Below are 19,677 nucleotides of genomic sequence, written 5' to 3' on the forward strand. Positions count from 1 at the left end.
AGAGATAGATATCTAATTCCCATTATTTATATGGATTCATTGCTCAAGAGTAACTGACACTTTTTTGCTGTTGTTCAATGGTAAGGGGACACCTGGTTCTGCTGGACAAGAGGGTGAAAAAGGGGAGAAGGGTGATCCAGGGAGAATTAGAATAAAAGGTAAGTCTGCATTTTATCATTAGCCTTTTTGTTTCCTATATAATGCCTAGGTAATGAGAGAACTGCATTCATGTACTCTTATTAAAACCATTATTTGCCAAGTTACTGAAGTCTAGAAGTCCTGTTCATCCAGACTGCTTTCTTGGTACCATCTCTTTCATCTTCTTCTTGCTCAGCACAAGTTATGCTTTTTATTTTAATTGAGACATGAAACAGGTTTAACAACTTGCTATTAATGGTAACAAATCACTTTTTGTGTTGTGAGTGATAATCAGGGTCCTATCGAGGTCTGTATAGCTAAAACTAAACAGAACACAATTCTTGTCAAAGTATGGAGAAATATTATTGTACAGGAACACACTTCCTGAAGTGCCATAAGTCAGTATCTCAGCTGTTACCTCCCCTTAAACCAACAACATTCTCCCTGGGAAAAATTCAAAATCTCAATGGCCATTCAAATTCCTGCTCCTGTTTCTAAAAATTACTCTTAACCAGGCATTGAAGAAAAACAGTAGGCCACCAGTTGCATAACTGAAATTCTTGCAGTTAAATAGATCAAAGACCCTCCACAGATACAGTTATGATTTGGCAAAAGCAAAAGAAACTGAAAACAACAAGTTGCAGTAATCTGATAGCAAAGCTTAATTAGAAATGCTAAATTAATTATTTAGACAAAAAATAGTCTATCTTACTGTTCATGGAAAGTTAGGTTAGCTTTGGATGCCTGTGTGTGTTTACAGACATTGAAGCAGGGCAAAACATTTGCTGTTTATTTGCAAAGGATTTCTTGACACAGCAAAATGAATCCTTGGGTATCCTGACCCAGAGATTTATTTTGCTGTGTCAATAATTTTCCTTTATGCAAGAATTATATTTTCATAAATACCAATGGAAAGAAATCCACACACACAAAAAAAACCTTTTGGGAATATTGGTGCAAATGTTCTGCATCACATGGCATGGCTATATCCTGATTTTACTGAAATCAAGGATTAAAACTCTGACTGATTTCAATAGCAAAACATTTTTACTCTCTGCATATTGAATGAACAGAAGCTGCATTCATGTGGTGCCTATAAACATGCCTTTTACAGAGAGACTGAGGTGTCCAACTACATACTGCCTTCCTAAGCCCAAAATACCTCATTAAGGAAATCTGAATTCAGGAACTGAAAATTATTAATACAGATCCAGATGTAATGAATGGCTACCCAGCATTTACATGGGCAGAAAGAAATAAAAAAAGCTGCCATAAATATTGTATTTCATTTTAAAAATTGTTTTAAGGAATAAAAGGTGAAAGAGGCCCTCGTGGGGTTCCAGGATTTCCGGGCCAACGAGGTAACGATGGCAGAGATGGGGAACTAGGATTGCCTGGAGAAAAAGGAGCCAAGGTTTGTCTGACTTTCTGTGAATTTTTTTCCGTTTCATTTAATACCTTGTTTTACAAAAGGGCTAGCTACTTAAAAAAAAGTTTAATTTTATTCCAGATTCCTAGCAGATTAATTCCTTTTATAGTTTTGTTGGTCAAACAGACATCATAGTTATTAACCATTGAAAAATGATTTCCTTATAAATACTACTTTTCACTGTGGGATTCCTGGGTATAATTTCTTCATATACTGTGTCTGTGTTATGGGATCAGGAAGACACACTCTGCCCTCTGTTCCTATTGCCTTTGAATATTTTGAACTGCTCATATCATCCATGCAGTCACTTAATTGTGGTACAGTGGTTTCCCCAGATACTTCTCTAACACAGCTTTTGATAATCAAGGAGAAGAGAGAAATAAGGTCTTGTTACTTCTTGTCTACAATTTCTTTTCTTTTAGGGCGACTCTGGAGTACCACTGCTGGGTGATAAAGGGTTCCCTGGGGTCCCAGGAAGTCCTGGGGTAAAAGGACAGATGGGATTGCCTGGCTTGGGGTTTCCCGGCCCACCAGGAGTCAGAGGAGTCCCTGGAGACTTTGGTGATACTGGTAATGTTGGGCCACCTGGTCCCAAGGGTCAGAAAGGTAATTCTGAATATTTACATTAAGAGCTAGATCATGAAATACTTATGGAACTGTAATGGATCCTACCAAAGATGTATTATATGCAGGGTTATTCATTCATTTGTGGTGAAAAGCAATTATGGCAAGCTTAGTGGTCATGTGAAATATGTCCACTGAAAAGCAGAATGCTGTCTGCATTTAGCAGTACACACTGGTGAGAATATGAATCATTAGGGGCCTTGAACCTGCAAACTGCTACTTACACACTGTCAGAGTATTTACTTTCTGGAGTGAAGAGTATTCCTGTATATAAGAATTTGCAGGGCAAGGCATTTTTACTGCAGGAGCGGGAAGGACAACTCAAGTGCTTGAGGCTCAGTCCTTGTTTATAACTATTCCCTGCTAAAAAAAAAAAAAAATCCTACACTGGTATCAATATGAATAAAACCAGAAATGTACACAGAATTGAGATTAAAATGTCATTTCTCTTTCTTTCTACACAGACTATTGTAAAGACAAATTTCTGCTGACACAAAGTAGAAATACAATGTCTTTACACAGCTGTATTACAACATCTCAATTCATTATAAATCAATTCATTATGTATTTCATATATAAAATAAGTGGCAAGAAAAATGCATTTTAAGATGCTCCACCAAACCTCCACCAAAAACATAATACGGAAATGACGATATGTATAAATAGTCCCTTCTCTTTACCTGTGCACATGTGGTTAATTTCACAGAAATATTACAGTAAACGGTCAGACTCCATTTATTCACAAATAAAAGTTGCCAGTTCTTTTTTCTACTCTTGCTTCAGGTGAGACAGTCTGTATTACTCCACCATACCCTGGAAGTCCAGGCCCCCCAGGTTTTAAAGGTGTTCAAGGTATGTTTGCTGAGGGGCAGATGGGGGGATTTTCTGTTTTTCTTAATTGAAATTGAGTATTATTTGCTAACTAAAAAGATAAGCAATCATAAAAATAAAGTATACCATACGCATTCTAGTTTTTCAACAGCTACATATCTCAAAATGTAAAACTGCAAGTGCATAGGATACTAATCTAATACAACCAAAGGCTTGACAGCTGCAGTTTGCATGGTCAAAAGGTATGCCTCCATAGAAATGATTACATGAAGGTAGCTGCATGAAACTGTCCCGCTTCAATTAAAATGCATGAGAGAGGCTGTAAAATAGGCAGATGGTTGGACTTGGACAGGACCTGGAATAGGTCCTGGAAAGAAAGCAGTGTTGAACAAAGATGTGCTGCAAGTCTGTAATTTCTAGAATGATATTGTTCATGCCAAGTTATGATTGAACCCTAAGATCTGAATGTTTATTACCAACGCTTCCCCGGTTCAAATTAATTCAAATTCAAAGAACTGAACCAGGAACTGGCCAAATGTTGCTTGTGATCATCTCCAAAACATCTGGAAAAATCTCATGAAAATACAAAGATGCTGATCAGAACAAATGAGGAGACTGGATTTTCAAGCTGTCACTTTAAGATGGTGTTGCACAGCTCCCTGACATCAGTATTGCAGGTGACAGGTAAATCTTATACAGAGATGAGAGAACAGGGATTAGTGTACTGAGTTCATCTTCACCATTCCAGAATGAACATATAGCACAGGTGTATATAAGAAATTGAGTTGACACCAATCATTCACAAGGTTAATATTGTTGATATCCTGTGACATTAAAATGTCATAACAGATTATTTTTACTGGTTTGCTCCAGAGATTTGCAGTCTGCTGTTTATGGATTAGAATACCAGTCCATTTAGAAAAACAGCAACCATTCATTTGATTGCTAAAGTGGCAGCTTTTGCCCAAAATGTTAGAAACACATGAACCACCTGTCTTCAAAGTAAATGTGTTTGCATATAAATCTTATACTGTGTAGCAGGGGATAAAGATGCACTACTGTTTCCCCAGAGTTTTAATAGGTTGTGTATTCTCTTTCTGTTTCCAGGACAAAAGGGTTTAAAAGGACTCCCTGGTCGTCCTGGACCAAACGGCTTTGATGGGCAGAAAGGCCAGCCAGGCAGGCCAGGAGCAGGAATCCCTGGACCAGAAGGTGAAATGTCCTTTTTTTAGTCCAAGAGACCTGCTGGTCAGGCTATAAAATACACACATACAGGGTAAGGTAGCTGTCGTGGTAGATCAGAATGGGAAGTACATTTCAACTAAAGCTGATAGGTAGAGGAACCTTTACCAGTTTCCTTTCTTTCCTCCAGCAGGTACTGCAGTGACCTAAAATTCAGTGCAGTGGTGGAAATAAGTGCAGTGTATATAAGTTTGCACTGGAAATTGAGAATAATTAGTACCATTTTAGCAAATAGATTGAACTGGATAAAGAATGACACAAGATAAACAGATGCTGCCCCAAACAAAATTGGTGTCAGTTCCCACAGGAATAATGTCCTTCATTCCTCATGCGTCATTAGCTGTAAATGAGAAATCTGAAATTTACTGTATTATGTTATTTTTCTTTGCAAAGCAATAATTTAGTTCTGGTTAAATTTGCATTATGATGTTCAACACTTCTTAAAAACCCTCTGAATTATGCCCTGTTTGCATTTAAAAATCATACCGACAGGCTTTCGAGGCAAAGCTGGTGATCCTGGTGATGAAGGTGAAAGAGGATCTACGGTTGATGGTAAAAATGGCCCTCCAGGTCCACCTGGCATAGATGGTCAGAAAGGTGTTCCAGGTGATACCACATATGGTCCTCCAGGAATCCCAGGCTATAGGGGACTGCCAGGACCACCTGGTGCTCAAGGAACAAGGGGTGATCCAGGCATTCCTGGGCTTCAAGGTATGAGCCAGTTTTTATGAAGCATTTCAATATGTTCAAAGAAGAAAGTCTGAGCAAGGTCAGTGCTGGTTCTGATGTAACTTACCCTTACATGGATCCATAATGCTGACTGTGAAGATACGCCATATTTTTACATTTGCATTTTTATAGCTTATCAGCCACTGTGGAAGATCTGCACTGCAGGAGGAGGAGGATGCCTTTCCCCAATCCATGGAGTAACAATGCAGCTTCCTGTTGTTATTACTGTTATTTGTCTCTTAGAGGCCATCTGTGCTTAGGGTGTTGTGCCCTGCTCCATACAGATACATTGAGTCCTTGCCTGAAATTGCTTACTCAAATCTGAAAAGAATGGCAAAAGGAGGGAGAACACAGAGAGAGAGAGTTGAATTTGTTTGCCCAGTTAAGCATACATATGTAGGGTATATACATAGTGTGTATATAGCGTGTATATGTACTCTCTATATACTGTATATACACACACACTAAGAGAGAGAGAGTGTGTGTATATATATAGTGTGTGTGTGTGTGTATATATATATAGTGTATATATAGTCTCTGTATATAGTATAACCCCCAATCTGTGTCTGCACAGCACCCCTTCCTTCCTGGTTCATAGCAGATACTCGTGTTTCCTTCCGTAGGCCCTCCTTTTGCCTCAACACACACATGCCCTTCTGTGCAGAGAACCCCTGAAGAACTGAATCCAGCTCTCTGCAGCTGGTGCATGCCTGTGAGCTCCTTCCATTCTGCTCTCTTATACGTGAGAAAAAGCTAGTGTCTCATGCCATAAAGCCTCCCTCACCTGTAGGTGAGAGCTGAATTTGTATTTGTTCTATTAGAGAAGGGAGTTCTCCACAACAGCTAATTCTAAATTGCAGAAAAGCATCAGTTTTTGGGAACTTGTGCAAAAACTAGAGGTTGAGTAAAATATTCCAATAACTGAATATGTCACTTCAGAATTACAATTAGGAATTCTGAAGAATGGTGAGTAATGGAAGGGAAACTTTTTACAATGTTTTTTGTTTCCAGGCCAGCCCGGCACCCCAGGATTTCCAGGTGCCAAAGGTTTTAGAGGCCCAGAAGGTGATAGAGGAGCACCAGGCTGTCCAGGCTTCCCTGGTCTACCATGTGACATGGGCTTACCAGGGCCACCAGGACTCAGAGGTGTCATGGGCCTGCCAGGCCCTCAAGGTAGACAGCATCCGCATCCATCAGGTTGCCTCACAACACTAAGCTTTTCATATCTTTTGTAAGAAACTTAAGCACATGTTTTTTGTGGCTAGCATGACAAATACAGTTTCTACAGTTAGTAGAGACAGGGGCTACTCCTTAGTGGGGGCTGTACATTATATTTTATACATTCCCTTTTACTTATGGAATGTATAATGTGCATCTCAGATTTTGCCCAACTTTCCTTCCCATAAATACTGTTCCTTAACTGGCCAAATCACATTGTGTGCGCTGTGGAATAATAATAAGAAGAGTAAATTCTTTCTTACGCTGTTGTCCTGACTAACTTAACTTAGCTCCTGACATTACTCCTGAATTTTATCTTCCTTATTCTTAAGCATAAGTGTGATTTAAGGAGAGCTGGAAGAAATGTATATTGAAAGTACTTTTGAATTAAAAGCTAGGATTTTTCACAGGAAGCTTCCCCTGATACTTCACTCATTATAGAAAACAAAATATTCCAGATGAAAATCTAGACAGAATCAAGATTCCTATCCAGCATGGTGGCAAAGCTTTTAAGTCATTTTGCCATGATTGATGATATTCAAGTTTATACCAAAATCCACCACTTTCTACTTTTTAAACACAATTGCTGAGCCTTTTATCTGCATTTATGTACAGCTTAACATACATAGAATATAATAAACTGTTTTTTCTCAGGCTTACCAGGCTTTAAAGGTCAGAGAGGAGACAGAGGCCTCGTAGGGCCACCTGGACTGAAAGGTCTCAAAGGCTCTCCTGGCTCACCAGGCCCCCCAGGTCCTCCAGGCTCCCGAGGAGTTACAGGACATCCTGGGGACAGGGGAGCGCCTGGCTTCCCAGGTCAAACAGGTATGTTGAGCATCATGCATACCACCACATCTGTAACCACTCTTGTAGAGGGAGCTCTTTCTGCTGCTGTTAAAGCTAAGAAATACTTCGCACCTTCTTTTCTTTCCAGCTTCTAGAATAAGGCTCTGCAGCAGGGGAAGGCATTAACAACAGCATCCTTTATTTGTTCTCTTATAGTAAAAACATAGGAATGAATGGAGTTTGAAGATTAAGGAACTACTGGGGCATCCTGAAATCTTGCTTGTTTTGTAAGAGCTTGCTGACATATTTCCATGTACTATTTTCTGACTATTTGTAATAGGTAGTTATTGTAAAATGTTATAATAACAACAATCTACTTGTTATTACATTTAGAGTATCTGCTTTACTAAGATAGTCTTTGATTGTATTCTGTGCCCAAGATGTATGCTGATGAGTAAGTAGCTTCACATCATGTGTAATACTCTAGAATGTGAGAAATTGTGCAGCAGATCCCTGCTTACACTGGGTTAGGAGCTGTTGAAGTATGAAAACAGCATTTAAACTGGGCATTTCCACGGGTTTTAGTCCAAAACTACATTGACGGAAAAAACAGATCCAAAATTTGAGGTACACTAAGGATGGACTAACCTAGTTAGCAGGGATACAGATTAGAGGTTTGCTTGGATTTAACTTAGGCTAGATCCCACTGAGAATTAAAAGAAAGGAACAGAAAAGAAAAGCCCATCTTACTGTACCAGTTATCTTCAGACACCCTTTCCACAGTTTTTTCCTGCAAAACAAGTTCTTGTGCAACCTTCACAGATAATCTTAGACTATTTCAATGCAAATAACTACAGCATAACAACTGAACACACATGGATGAGTAAGGACATGAGGCGTAGTTGTGAGGACATTCACACCTAGATTAAATTGAGTGCTAGTTACCTGGCAGTAACTCTGAAATGAATACACATCCTAAGAGATGTTTAGTGAGGCATTAAAAATGTGTACATGTGTAAATAGCCAAATTCTTTTTCTTAAACTTTAAAATAAAATTTATTGGTTTGAAACTAAGAATTGTATGAAATTTTAAATCCTGAAAGAAGGACATTTTCCAGAAAAATGAGAATGGGGAAGGTGAAATGTCGACTGATAGGGCAGTTGTTCAAAGTCACCAGAACCATTTCATGCCCCATGTCAGCATAAAGCAGTATTAAAATATTTTGGGTACTCCGCTCTCTTTTTTGTGGAAAGATATGGCTGATGGGAATTGGAGGACATGACCTCTAGATAGAAGTCAGAGAGATCTAACTTTCCTCATGGTTGGCTGGTAGAGTGCCAAGGAGCGTTAGGTGCCACTTTTCATTACATCTAAGTACAACCTTGGTCCCAAATCATCACTGGCTTGTCAGCAAAAGTTCTGAGCAACTGTAGCAAAATCCTCTGTCAATCTGGACAATAGGAGTCATGATTTCTAGTAGCCACAAGCAAAATCGGATAGTGGCTTAGATTGTGTGTTGTATTTAAGGCATGCGTTGGGGATAGCTGCTTTAGTAATAAGCATAGCCTAAATCTTGGGGCGGGGGAGAAGTGGAGGGGATGTTTGCTTCAAACCACTCTGGATATCTAGACAAGTTTGGACTTGGCATGAAGCCATGCTCTAATTATTGATTCTCTAGCTTTGCTGATTTCCTAAGCAGTCTTTCTAAACTCCCTACTTTTTGCCTTATACTCTTTCTTAGAGTATGACAGCAACAACATAGCAGACTGAATATGTAAACAAACAATTTAATTTTATCAGGAAGCAAAGGGATTCAAGGACCTCAAGGATTCCCAGGACTCCCAGGAACACAAGGGCCAATGGGAATCTCTGGTTTAAAAGGTGAAGGAGGAGAAATGGGTCTGCCTGGGCCTGGTGGAGAATGTGGGGATTTGGGAATAAAAGGTATGTAAAAATCAGCTTCACTCTGTAGTTTCATTACTACTGTATTTGGTATATATTTACATTTTCTGCTTGTTACAACAGTATATTCTCTTCCATTTCCAGATATACCAAATACAGTTCTCTCACTTTCAAATACATAATGAAAACTCACTAAAGAAAAATTAATTCCACTCAAATCAATAGATGCATTTACTGCTGTAGATCAAACATAAAGTAAGATCACCAGTTCAAACAAACCTTCAACTTTGTCATATACACATCTGAAAGTTCAGATTTTGCACGTTTCCTGTATTATCTGTGTTGTTCACTCTATGTGAAGTGTACAGAAGATAACTTCTTTAAATATTAATATGGAAAAGAGAATAACTATTTCGAAGGTGTAGTAATTCGGAATCACAGACTGCACAGTGGACGGTACAATTGTCCTCTTTCATATTCCAGCCAAGCAGGGAACAATTCTGATTTAACATGGGCTCAGTTGCTACGGATTTAAATAAAAAGCGAGAGAAGGGAAAAAAATAGTGTCAGCAGTAAGCCTGCTGAAACAACTAGTATCTGCATCAATACCTGAAGACCTTCTCTGCAAGGGAAGCTTTCACTACAATTATTTTTCAGGACATTTTAGTCACCAAGGATTTACTTACATTCCATGTTTGGTTCAAAGGTGAAAGAGGTCCTCCAGGAGACAGTGGCTGCATTACCATTCGGCTTGAGAAAGGACAAAAAGGGGAACCAGGGTTTCCTGGTGAGAATGGATTTAGAGGTGAAAGAGGTAAGTCCATAAAATAAAGCTGTGCACGGGCACACATTCATCTGATTTTGGTAAAAATGGCCGGTGTTTTTCACAAGTTTGGACTCACGGTTGCAGTAACATCTAGCTACCCCGTTGCATTTATAGATTCTTAAGCTGTATGAGCAGACTAGTTTCTTTGAGCAGTTACCAAGGCAATTAAAAAGTATGAATGCACTGTCCTACTCAAAATCAGTGTCAAATAACAGCTTGAGTAAATTGGTCATCTTGTTCTGCAATTAACTTCAGGTGAAAAAGGCAATGCTGGTTCCAGAGGCATCCCAGGATTTCCAGGGAAAAGTGGTCTCCCAGGACTGCCAGGTGACCATGGTGACACTGGACTGATGGGGTTTCCAGGATCACGGGGTTTTCCAGGACCAAAGGGCTTTAAAGGAATTACGGGTTTTCAAGGACAACCAGGTGACCAGGTAAATTGAAAGTGACAATAGAAGGTCCTAGGCTTTGCAGTTACATCTCTCCTGACTCCAAGAAATATGATACAGGGTGCTTATATTGTACTTACCCATTAGATCTTCCTCCTGAGAAGAGAGGCTCAATCTCATATATGAAAAGTCAGTTCCTCAATGCCTGGAATTCATTTTAGCAGAGGAACTGTAGTCAATGTCAACGAAGGGCCTCTTGCCTCTCTCCTAGATACACGTTGTGACCTTGTTATATTGCCACTGGGTGGAACGCCAGGCTACATTTCACTATTTAGGAAAAAAAAAGGATGCACAATCAAGCCTTTAACATTATTGTAAAGAACAGATTGACAGGTTACTTACTGCACAGATCATGAGATAGCAGCAGCACAAGGCTGAAGTTTATATGTCTTCATGTCTCACTAGACAGCAGTCAAGTCACTGACTCGGGGTTCTCTGTGCCCATACTGACAACTTGTACTGAACAGAACCCAGGCAGGCACTATTGCTCAAAAACAAATATACAAAAGCAAACATACATCACGTATGGATGCAGGAGCAAATTCTTCACTGGCCTGTACGTTATGTAGACAGGCAGTGAGACTACATGGATCATAAGTCAGGGTTGTCTTTTTGGGGAAAGGGCCATAGCTTTACTTTTTCTGAGCTTGGCCTGTATTTTATTATATTTCTTAGAAGAGAAACTGTGTTTTGCTGATTTTAGGTCATTATTTAAAAGGAAAAGTAAAAAAAAAATTACATTTTTACGGTTATATCACAACGCATTTCTGGTTAATGTTTATAGTAATATTTGGGTAAAATATAATAATGTTTGGTACATTTTCATAGTACCTTTTAAATCAAATTACTCAAGCCCTTTGTACGGAATGTAAAATGTTCAAGCCAAGTATTAGCATAAACTATAAAAGCACAAATTGAAAATGATTAGAAATTCTAATCTAGAGGGTCTTGGAAGCATTAATGATCAGGATTGGACCAGTAACAAAGACTGCATGTTTTTCTGTCGAGTTTAAGATAGTCTTACTATTCAGATTGATTGCTAGTCTTTTTACCACTGTAAGAGAATCCAGTGCTCTTATAGATCATTCCTATTACATGTTATGTGTCATATGTGAAGCATTTTTATTTTGTATTTAAATAAATCAGGGTGATGTTGGCTTACCAGGAATCCCTGGAAATCGAGGATTGACTGGCCGTAAAGGACCTAAAGGTAATAAGTTGATATAGACATGCTTTTGAAAAAGAGCACTATTGTTAGGATGTATATACTTTGATATAAGGTGAGCACTCACTACACAAGAGAAAACAGGACAGAAGTGAACATAATTCAAATGGGAGTGTCATTAGAAAAAAGTCTGATATACCCAAAGGCAAAATTTGCATTTAGCTATATCACATCTTAAAATAGTGCTTAGTAGTTTAGAAGATGAATTTGTGTCAAATTTCATGGAGTTTGAAAATTCCAACCAAAATGAGGAAAAGAACCCACTCATCATATATCTTTTAAATCTGTCAAATGAAATGACAGAGAATGCCATTATCTATGGCATTTTACAGATATGTAGAGCTTTTAAAATAGTACAGCATGATTCATAATTACTTTTATATCACTTATTTTCCAGTGTTTTAGGCTATGATATTTGAATTCTTGGAACTTCTGTAACATAAAAAAACGGGCAGAATTTGTATTATCCGTGCATCCAAAGCTATTCAGCTGAAAAGCTGAGACTTTACATATGTGCTTTTTGCATGGTTTGAGATCACTCTGAAAATTTGGTGTATAATACTTAGATTTAAAAAAATTAGTGTTTAAACAAAATATAAAATGTCACCCATGTTATTCCAAATTTCCTTGGAGCATGATTTTATTCTTAATAAATAATGAAATTAAATCAGCATCTGGAAAAAAAAAAGGGGACTGGAGAAATTCTTTTCTCAGTTACGTTTTCTGTTTCTTCAAAAATTCAACACCTTCTCAGCCAGGAAATATATTTCCACAAAAAAAGTAAAGAACAATACTCAATATAAAGGGAACTTTCATCAAATGTTTTTAAAACAAACTTACTGAAAAAGTTATCCTTAAAACTAAAGCAGGAAATAGCCAAAAAAGATGGAAATTGCTATAGTAGAAGATCTCTAGCAATACTTGAACTCAATTATTTCCTCCTGCCCTTCACAGTAAAATCAGACAAAGAAACTGGAGACAGCATGAGTAGGTAGGAGAGGTTAGACATCTGTACAGACAATGTAAGGCAAAATTCCTTGGAATTATTGAGTCTGATAAACAGGAATTTCAGCGTAGCCAGAAGAAGGTGCACTGGCTTAAAGCCCTCCAGATGACCCCAAAAGTTCTTTACTAAGTAAGTGGACTCAGGCTGCATTGATTTTGTGTATCCTTACAAACCTACCTCAGTAGGAGTTGTCTGTGTTGTATTAAAGTGTTACAGGGAATTTATGTAACACCTTTCATATTCAGTATATGCTGTCAATGCTAGGAGAGTTTCCATAATTGTTCAGGTTTCTTTGTGTTTTTATTATGGGAAATGTGCATTGATACTGGCAGGAGTCATACTAAATACAAACTGAGTTAGTACTTCAAGGTACCCTGAACTGGCAGATAATTTCCATGTGCCAAAGCATTTTGCATTCTCTGTTCTCTCAGTCCATTTTATAGAATTGTCTTCTAGCTGTTAATATCTCTGAATAAACTATTCAGTCCTACAAAATTGTCCCGTTTTGGTTTGGTGGATGAAAAGAATACTTGTATCAAATGAAATTCCTCCTACCTTAACAGGTGAGAAAGGTGACCCAACGGTTCTGCTTGGTACACGTGGTCGAAAGGGGCCTCCAGGAGATCCAGGATTACCAGGTACCTCTGTCTTATTACGGAAAAAGTTGGACATAAGAAATTTTCTAGAAGTTTTGCTGGGGTTAGGGAGGTTTGGAAGAAGCTCTGCTTTCTGTAAGTATTGGGCTGTCTTTTCTATAGTTACAAACCAAGGGATTGGAGAGGCATCAAAATGTATAATATGGCTAGCATGAACATAGGAGGTACAGTCTGCTATTGTCTAGTACTATCTAGTGATAGTCTAGATAGATTGTCTAGTACTATCATCTAGTGATGAACATCCTGAGACCTACCAGAAGAAAATCTGGCTTGGCTGTATCTTGCTAGCCATTTCTACTCTTTAAAGATATCACCAGAGAGATCAGAAAATTCAGTGCTAAGAAATAGATGAAAGGATCTGAAGTATTTAGAACAGAATTCTTTTTCTATTAAAGAGAAAACATACTGAACTTTTATATTTTTAAATATGAGATGAAGAATGGGTAACTTATAGAAACTGCTAGATTTTTCTTTCTTTAAGGACTCTGTGGATTCCCAGGAGAGAAGGGTTCATCAGGTGTCGAAGGGCGACCTGGAAGACCAGGATCCAAGGGGCAGCCTGGATACCCAGGAATACCTGGATTTCCAGGTAATGCCAAAGTTTAAAAAACAGTGTCATGTAACAGTTCAAAAGAGATATGGAGCAGGCCAATGCAGCTGAAGCGGCACGTCTGTGGAGGAGAGTATTTTAGTACTTACAGAGAGCAGCAATAGAATCTGTTCAGAGTCTCTCAGAGGAGCAGTCAGTCAGTTCTTCAGACATTCCCATACACTTACAAGTACCTGTGAATAATGCTGGTGCTGGATAGTGTGGAAAAAAAAATCAACGGTTTAATGGATTTGCATATTAAAGATTTTTTTTCATCCTCAGGTGCTGTGGGCCCTCAGGGATTGCCAGGAGAACCTGGAGAAAAAGGGAAACAAGGATTTTTGGGACCTCCAGGATTGCAAGGAATTGCTGGTCCCCAAGGCAGAAAAGGTAAGCACCATACAGTAGAGTTCTACTGGTAAAGTAACAGCATCAGATATTACTGTCCTTTTAGCACTGAAAATGGAAAAGAACTTTAAAACATGCCTAATACGAGCATGATTTTGGTTCCGTATTTTTACGGACCACTAAGAGAGTTAAGCCAGTTCCCAGCATCTTTGAAAATCCCACTCAAGTAACACAAATGCTACCTCCCCAAATTAGGCTACAATCTAAACTGAGTAAGGAAGACATATTCTGGCTCAGCTGATGTAACTGATGGCAGAAGTGAGGCAGAGAAAAAGGCGTTTTCTGCAATAATTCAGATTTTTCACTTCAATTATGCTGTGTTTTACCTTTTGACCATGGAGTGCCACTGTTACTCTACAAAAAAAGCAGACTGCTGTGGACAGTTTTAATGCTGAAAAAAGTATGTATGTGGAAACATTTCCCAAAAATCCTGAATTATGCTTTTTACAACGGTTGTTATGTTTAGATTGAACAGTGTTATGTTTAGATTGAACATCTATACAGTTGTTTCTGTTGGAGAAGAATATATCATTATCAGTATAGTAAATGTCAATAACGAAATTAAAAGTTACATTATAATTATATATATACTGTGATAGTGTGCTTCATAGCCTGTTCTGGGTAAAAATAGTAATATTAGTGACCATATACAGATATCACACTTGGGTCTATGACAAATGGTTGGAGAGGACAGTAGATTCACTTTTTCAATTTCAGCCTAAGGAGAAATTGGGAAGTTTCTTATAAGCTACTGAAAAACTGAATGAAAAATGGAAACCATTTATGACTGCTTGTAGAAAAGTAAGTGGTGCTGGTTTAAACTGTCATGCCAGATTCCTTGCTGGTGCATAATCTGCAAGACATTTCATTCACTTAAACAATATTTGCTGCTGCACTAATGATATCTAAGTTTGAAGAAGAAAGAAGAGCATTGAGCTCCAGAAAATTTTCTGTCTTGTTATGAGCGGTCAGACATTTCTCTCCTAAACTGTACAGAAGTTATCCCAAGTCCTGCAAAAGAAACATAACAAATTAACACATATTTCAGAAAGAAAATTTCCGTTCCAAATGGAAATTCATTAGAGACCAAGTTGCCTGCTAAGGTTTAGACCCTTTATATTGCTAGCACAGTTGAAAAGAAGGAGTAGTACCTTTGAAATTCTACCCGATGATAAGAACTGAATGGAATTAGTATTCCAATTCACTGTAGAATATATATCTTACACCATTTTTAGTAAATAACTAGCATTAGAAATGAAATGGTTAATTTGTTCGTTTTTAAGGACACAGCCTTGTTAGTCTAATTGCTTCTCATTTACATTACATATCTCATGCCTGAAGAACTTTTAGATTAAAAAATTTAGTCAAATAGCATCTACCAAAGAACAATCACATTTTATTTATTACAGAGATAATTTTACTACTTAAGGGCTCAGGCTGACAAGCCTTACTTGTGTGAATAATCCTTGATGAAGCAAATAGTATTAGTAACATCAGCAGAATTACTTGTGTGAGTAAAAGCTGAATTGGTCTGTAAAACACAGAAATGGTGGTTCATATATAGGTCAGCCAATTCAGCTGTACCTAGAAGTATGAAACTATAGCGGTCCAAAATCTAGAATTACAAGTGTTGATGTTATAATGGATTGTTGGCAAATGTGTCAGAAATTCCCTGGAAAGCAAGTAAACCAGGCCATCAATCTTGACTGAATAAGCTAAAGATGAAAAAAGTTTTAAATGGTGAACTGGGTGCCAAAAATCATTAGAGTTCATAATAATTTTAAAAATACCTCCGTTAAATTCCCCGAATTGGCATGCAGCTATTACATAAACTTGAAAAAGGGAACATCCCCAAAGCACAAGCAGGCTATGGAAAGTAGGATTGAAAGTTGGAACAAATGTCATGAAAAGTTAAAGAGCAATGAATTAAGGGCACAAAAGATACTACAGGTTGGATTACCAGCATTCCATATTATAAAGAGAATTCCTTACATAGTAGAGTATATTATCAAGGTCTTGCAGGCTTTCAAACAATCTTCTGGATTGAATTTTTTCCAGGCAGGTGCCTGCTTCTTTCCTTTTTTTAATTTTAACTAAAATAGTTCCGCAGTTTCTGAGAACAAAGCACTAGATTATTATTTTCTGTGTCTGTTAAAGAACCCTAGTAACCTTTTATTTTTCCCTGCTCAAATGACCACATCTTTGACCTTTATATTTGGCAGGTGAACATTTGATGAAGGACATTCTTGTTGCTATTCTTACAGCAATTTGTCCCTGCAAAATTTGACCTGCTTTTAAATTAAAAAAAAAAGGAAAAAAAAGATATATATCCATTCATATGTGCTTAGTAGAGCAATAAACTCTCCCATGATTCATGCTCTGGATATACAGCAGATCTGTATGGTGCAGGACATGTTGAGATCATGCACAGGAACTGGCATAGAGAACCTGTATCTTCTCTGCAAGGAAATGGCTAGGCAGGGAAAGGGAGAGAGACACAAAGGTAAAACTCAAGACTTGTAGAGAAAAAAAAGTACAACTGGACTGGAAGGTCTACATGGTAGCATCAGGAAGTGGCAGCAGAAGGAAATCAGGCAGAGGTAAGCAACAGTGGTGAAAAGACAGGAATAGGCACTGACACTAGTGTTGAACATCTTGAAGATCAGCGTCAGCGTCCACTGTAGTCTGTTCCTCTCCGGAGCAAGAATCATCTCAAGTCTTATTCCTCTGTCTTAAATCTCTCTAAAAACTGTTGCCAAGTGTCCCATCAGTTATGTCAAATCTATTCCTATTACCAGTTTCATCCTTAGCATGAGTAACACACCCAAACATTGCATTCCTATTTGTTACTCAGGTGAACGTCCAACTGATAGGGTTTCTCCCCTTACCTCCCCCAGTTTTAAACACCAAGAAGATCTTCATATAGGAAAAGCAAGCAACATTAAGAGAACTTAAAATAGGTTGCAGTATTAAGCAGCTTTAAGTTGGGAAATATAAGAAATAGGATGGCTTCCATCCTGTATTTTCTAATTTGTGATTGTTTCAGTTTTAAATTGTAGCAGAATTCTGAATTCTGGTTTTGCCTAGACTAGGAGCATTATGACATAATTCATTTATTTCCCAAGAAAAAATACCATAGTAACAAGACTGAGAATGGATTTTTAATCAGATTTTTGTCTTAATTCTAGCGTATTTGTAATAAGTCTTGTAAATTACTGATTTTCATCAGCATTTGTGCAAAATAACACTTTTTTTTTTTAACTAAAGGAGTGCCTGAATATAGGTACTATTTTCAGTGAAATATGAATGAACTTTGAATTTCACTTAAGATGAAGTGCTTTTATTTGTAGTTCTTTATCATTTGAAATGGAGATAGCAAGGCACTGTAAGAAAAGTCTGCAGTTTGTATTTAGTAAGTGTATGTCTTTTTGCTATTTGATACTTCATCTATACAATTTAGGAAGCTATAAAATGCTAATGACATGGAGATATTTTACCCTTTACTGAAAAAAAAAAGCACACAATTTCAGATTAGTTCAACTCTTAAAAAAGTGAGGGGAGGTAAAAATGGCATCTATGTTTTATTTATTGTATTTTAGTGATTTTCAAAAAAGCACAGATTATAAAAAAAAATTTCTGACTGCCATGAGCATTCAGCTTGTGATCTGATCACCTAGTGAAAGCACTAGTGACAAAGCTACTGTATACTGTCATATGTTAGTGTTGGTCTCAATTTCAGGTATGTCGTTTTGTTGTCTTCAAAACTTTTGTGCGGTTCAGTTTGAAGAGTTGTTGCAATAGTGTGATGCAAAACACCATTTTTCTGTGTGAAATCTGCAAGGCTAGAAAAAATAAAAAGCCACATGAAAAACTTTCTTTCTAGTGGAGGTAGATTAAAACCACACTTACACTTAGAACAGAAGCTGTAAAGAAGTTCATCTTCACAGTCATTTTAAGTAGATCTGCATTCTAGTCACCTGGCTATTACAGGGTCATTTAGTGATAACATAGCTAACTTTGGACTAGTTAATCACAGGTAGCAGTGCCTGCAGCTAGCCACAGTCATTAGGTTCAGTACAGAGTGAGTTAGCCCATGCTGAGCTTCCTGCTTTGACATGAAAGTGTATTATGACTGCTATTTTCAGATTTCCTTCACACTTCCCTTTCCAAGACAACTGCACTCAGTTACAATGTGGTCTCCTCTTCACTTGCCAATATGAATCAAATTCAGCAACTATTCTGTCTTGATCCAGAATGTTGTCAGCAAAAACTGCATAATTTTAATTTTGACTGTTTAAAGGATTTTTGTGGCACTCAGTCATGCCTGTAATACCTCTCAGGTCTTCCTGGACTGCCTGGACTAGATGGCTTGAATGGACTAAAAGGTCAAAAGGGTTCCCCAGGAGCTCCAGGTAAAGAATGAAAATAGCCATGTGGAACAGAAAATCTCTTAAATGACTGAATGTACAAGGAATGATGCATGTTATTTTGATATTTGTCTTGCCCAGAAGAGAACATTAAGGGTCAGGCTAAACTTTCAAACAGAACCTAAAGCTAATAGCCTTGTAACATACCTGCAGTTATTTGTGGAGAAAACTTTAAAACTTCCATTACTCACATAGTTTCATTGGAAACTTTCAGAGCTGTTTTTACAATGCAAATATTCAGTGCAGATGATTGAAAGTAAAGCCAAGTCTCCAGGTTTTTTTTATATGTAAAAGATAAACTAACAAATTAAAAGGAGACTTACAAAATCCCAGCCCCATTAAAGTCAATGGGAGTTGTGCCACAGACTTCAGAGGAACCTGGATTTCACTCATGCTAATCTATTTGCAGCTTTCAAAAGGTGCTTTTGAAACAGTATTAAAATCAATGCTCACCATCTATCTAGAGATTACAAATTTATGCTGATAGAAAATTAAATTTAGGACCCTGAAATCAGTTTACATTTCAAATTACAGACAATAATACCATATAAAATAACCCCTGAAGCAGGGCCCTAAAGCAAAGAGCTTAATTCCTTTGAAAGAGATGAATGAATAAGGGCCAGATTCAACAAAGCTCTATCCAGCTGCCAAGAGAGAACCAGAAAAGTAGTGCTAGGCAACCCTTGCAAGGAAGAACATCTTCAGCTGATATTTCTGTTCTGCACATCTGTAGTTGTACTCACTATAGGCTATATGTACATAATTGTTTTCCTATAAAGGTCAAAGTGAAACAGGGACCCCAGGATACACGGGAGAACTTGGACCAAAAGGAGACAGAGGTGAACCTGGATGGCCTGGTATTTCTATTCCAGGTCCCCCTGGAGAAAGGGGATTGCCAGGATTCCCAGGTAAGGAAGGCTTTCTCCTCATCATACCCTGCAGATTTGAAATGAAGCTGGCTCTTCCCCAGTTAGCATGAACATGAATACATACACAGGAGATTCCCTCGCTAAGAAAACCATTTCCACTGTAATAATACACTTCCTGACTATATACAGATACCCCAATATTTATTGTTTATTATGCTACAGGACAGGAAGGAATGAGAATAGAAGGCAATGGACTTGGACAGTTTCAGGGAGCTGCTATGAGTTGCCTCTTGGGGAGAAATTCCTAAAGAAAAAACGTGCA

The 19,677-nt window shown here is 37.8% G+C and overlaps 1 protein-coding gene and 1 long non-coding RNA gene across 5 annotated transcripts in view; one reads left to right on the forward strand and one right to left on the reverse strand.

Moving 5' to 3' along the window:
* The window catches only part of LOC112988888 (uncharacterized), a 28,158-nt gene extending 14,221 nt beyond the window's left edge, over positions 1 to 13,937 (reverse strand). Inside the window, exons 1-5 of the long non-coding RNA XR_010390508.1 lie at positions 13,762 to 13,937; positions 12,962 to 13,054; positions 10,256 to 10,442; positions 9,587 to 9,684; positions 5,061 to 5,314 (exon numbers count right to left, since the gene is read on the reverse strand). This is a non-coding gene — a long non-coding RNA (uncharacterized LOC112988888). The remainder of the gene's footprint in view (positions 1 to 5,060; positions 5,315 to 9,586; positions 9,685 to 10,255; positions 10,443 to 12,961; positions 13,055 to 13,761) is intronic.
* COL4A4 (collagen type IV alpha 4 chain) overlaps positions 1 to 19,677 on the forward strand; it is a 77,300-nt gene that overhangs the window by 46,113 nt on the left and 11,510 nt on the right. For all 4 annotated transcript variants that reach the window (XM_064516896.1, XM_064516898.1, XM_064516897.1 and 1 more), the window contains 17 exons: positions 86 to 158; positions 1,446 to 1,552; positions 1,990 to 2,173; positions 2,975 to 3,043; positions 4,130 to 4,234; positions 4,757 to 4,975; positions 6,005 to 6,166; positions 6,866 to 7,036; positions 8,799 to 8,942; positions 9,607 to 9,714; positions 9,982 to 10,160; positions 11,322 to 11,385; positions 12,970 to 13,044; positions 13,544 to 13,651; positions 13,934 to 14,041; positions 18,400 to 18,471; positions 19,266 to 19,394. In XM_064516896.1, the coding sequence (XP_064372966.1) occupies positions 86 to 158; positions 1,446 to 1,552; positions 1,990 to 2,173; positions 2,975 to 3,043; positions 4,130 to 4,234; positions 4,757 to 4,975; positions 6,005 to 6,166; positions 6,866 to 7,036; positions 8,799 to 8,942; positions 9,607 to 9,714; positions 9,982 to 10,160; positions 11,322 to 11,385; positions 12,970 to 13,044; positions 13,544 to 13,651; positions 13,934 to 14,041; positions 18,400 to 18,471; positions 19,266 to 19,394 (2,077 nt within the window). The remainder of the gene's footprint in view (positions 1 to 85; positions 159 to 1,445; positions 1,553 to 1,989; positions 2,174 to 2,974; positions 3,044 to 4,129; positions 4,235 to 4,756; positions 4,976 to 6,004; positions 6,167 to 6,865; positions 7,037 to 8,798; positions 8,943 to 9,606; positions 9,715 to 9,981; positions 10,161 to 11,321; positions 11,386 to 12,969; positions 13,045 to 13,543; positions 13,652 to 13,933; positions 14,042 to 18,399; positions 18,472 to 19,265; positions 19,395 to 19,677) is intronic.

Source organism: Dromaius novaehollandiae, chromosome 9 (assembly GCF_036370855.1).
Source record: "Dromaius novaehollandiae isolate bDroNov1 chromosome 9, bDroNov1.hap1, whole genome shotgun sequence".
NCBI lineage: Eukaryota > Metazoa > Chordata > Aves > Casuariiformes > Dromaiidae > Dromaius > Dromaius novaehollandiae.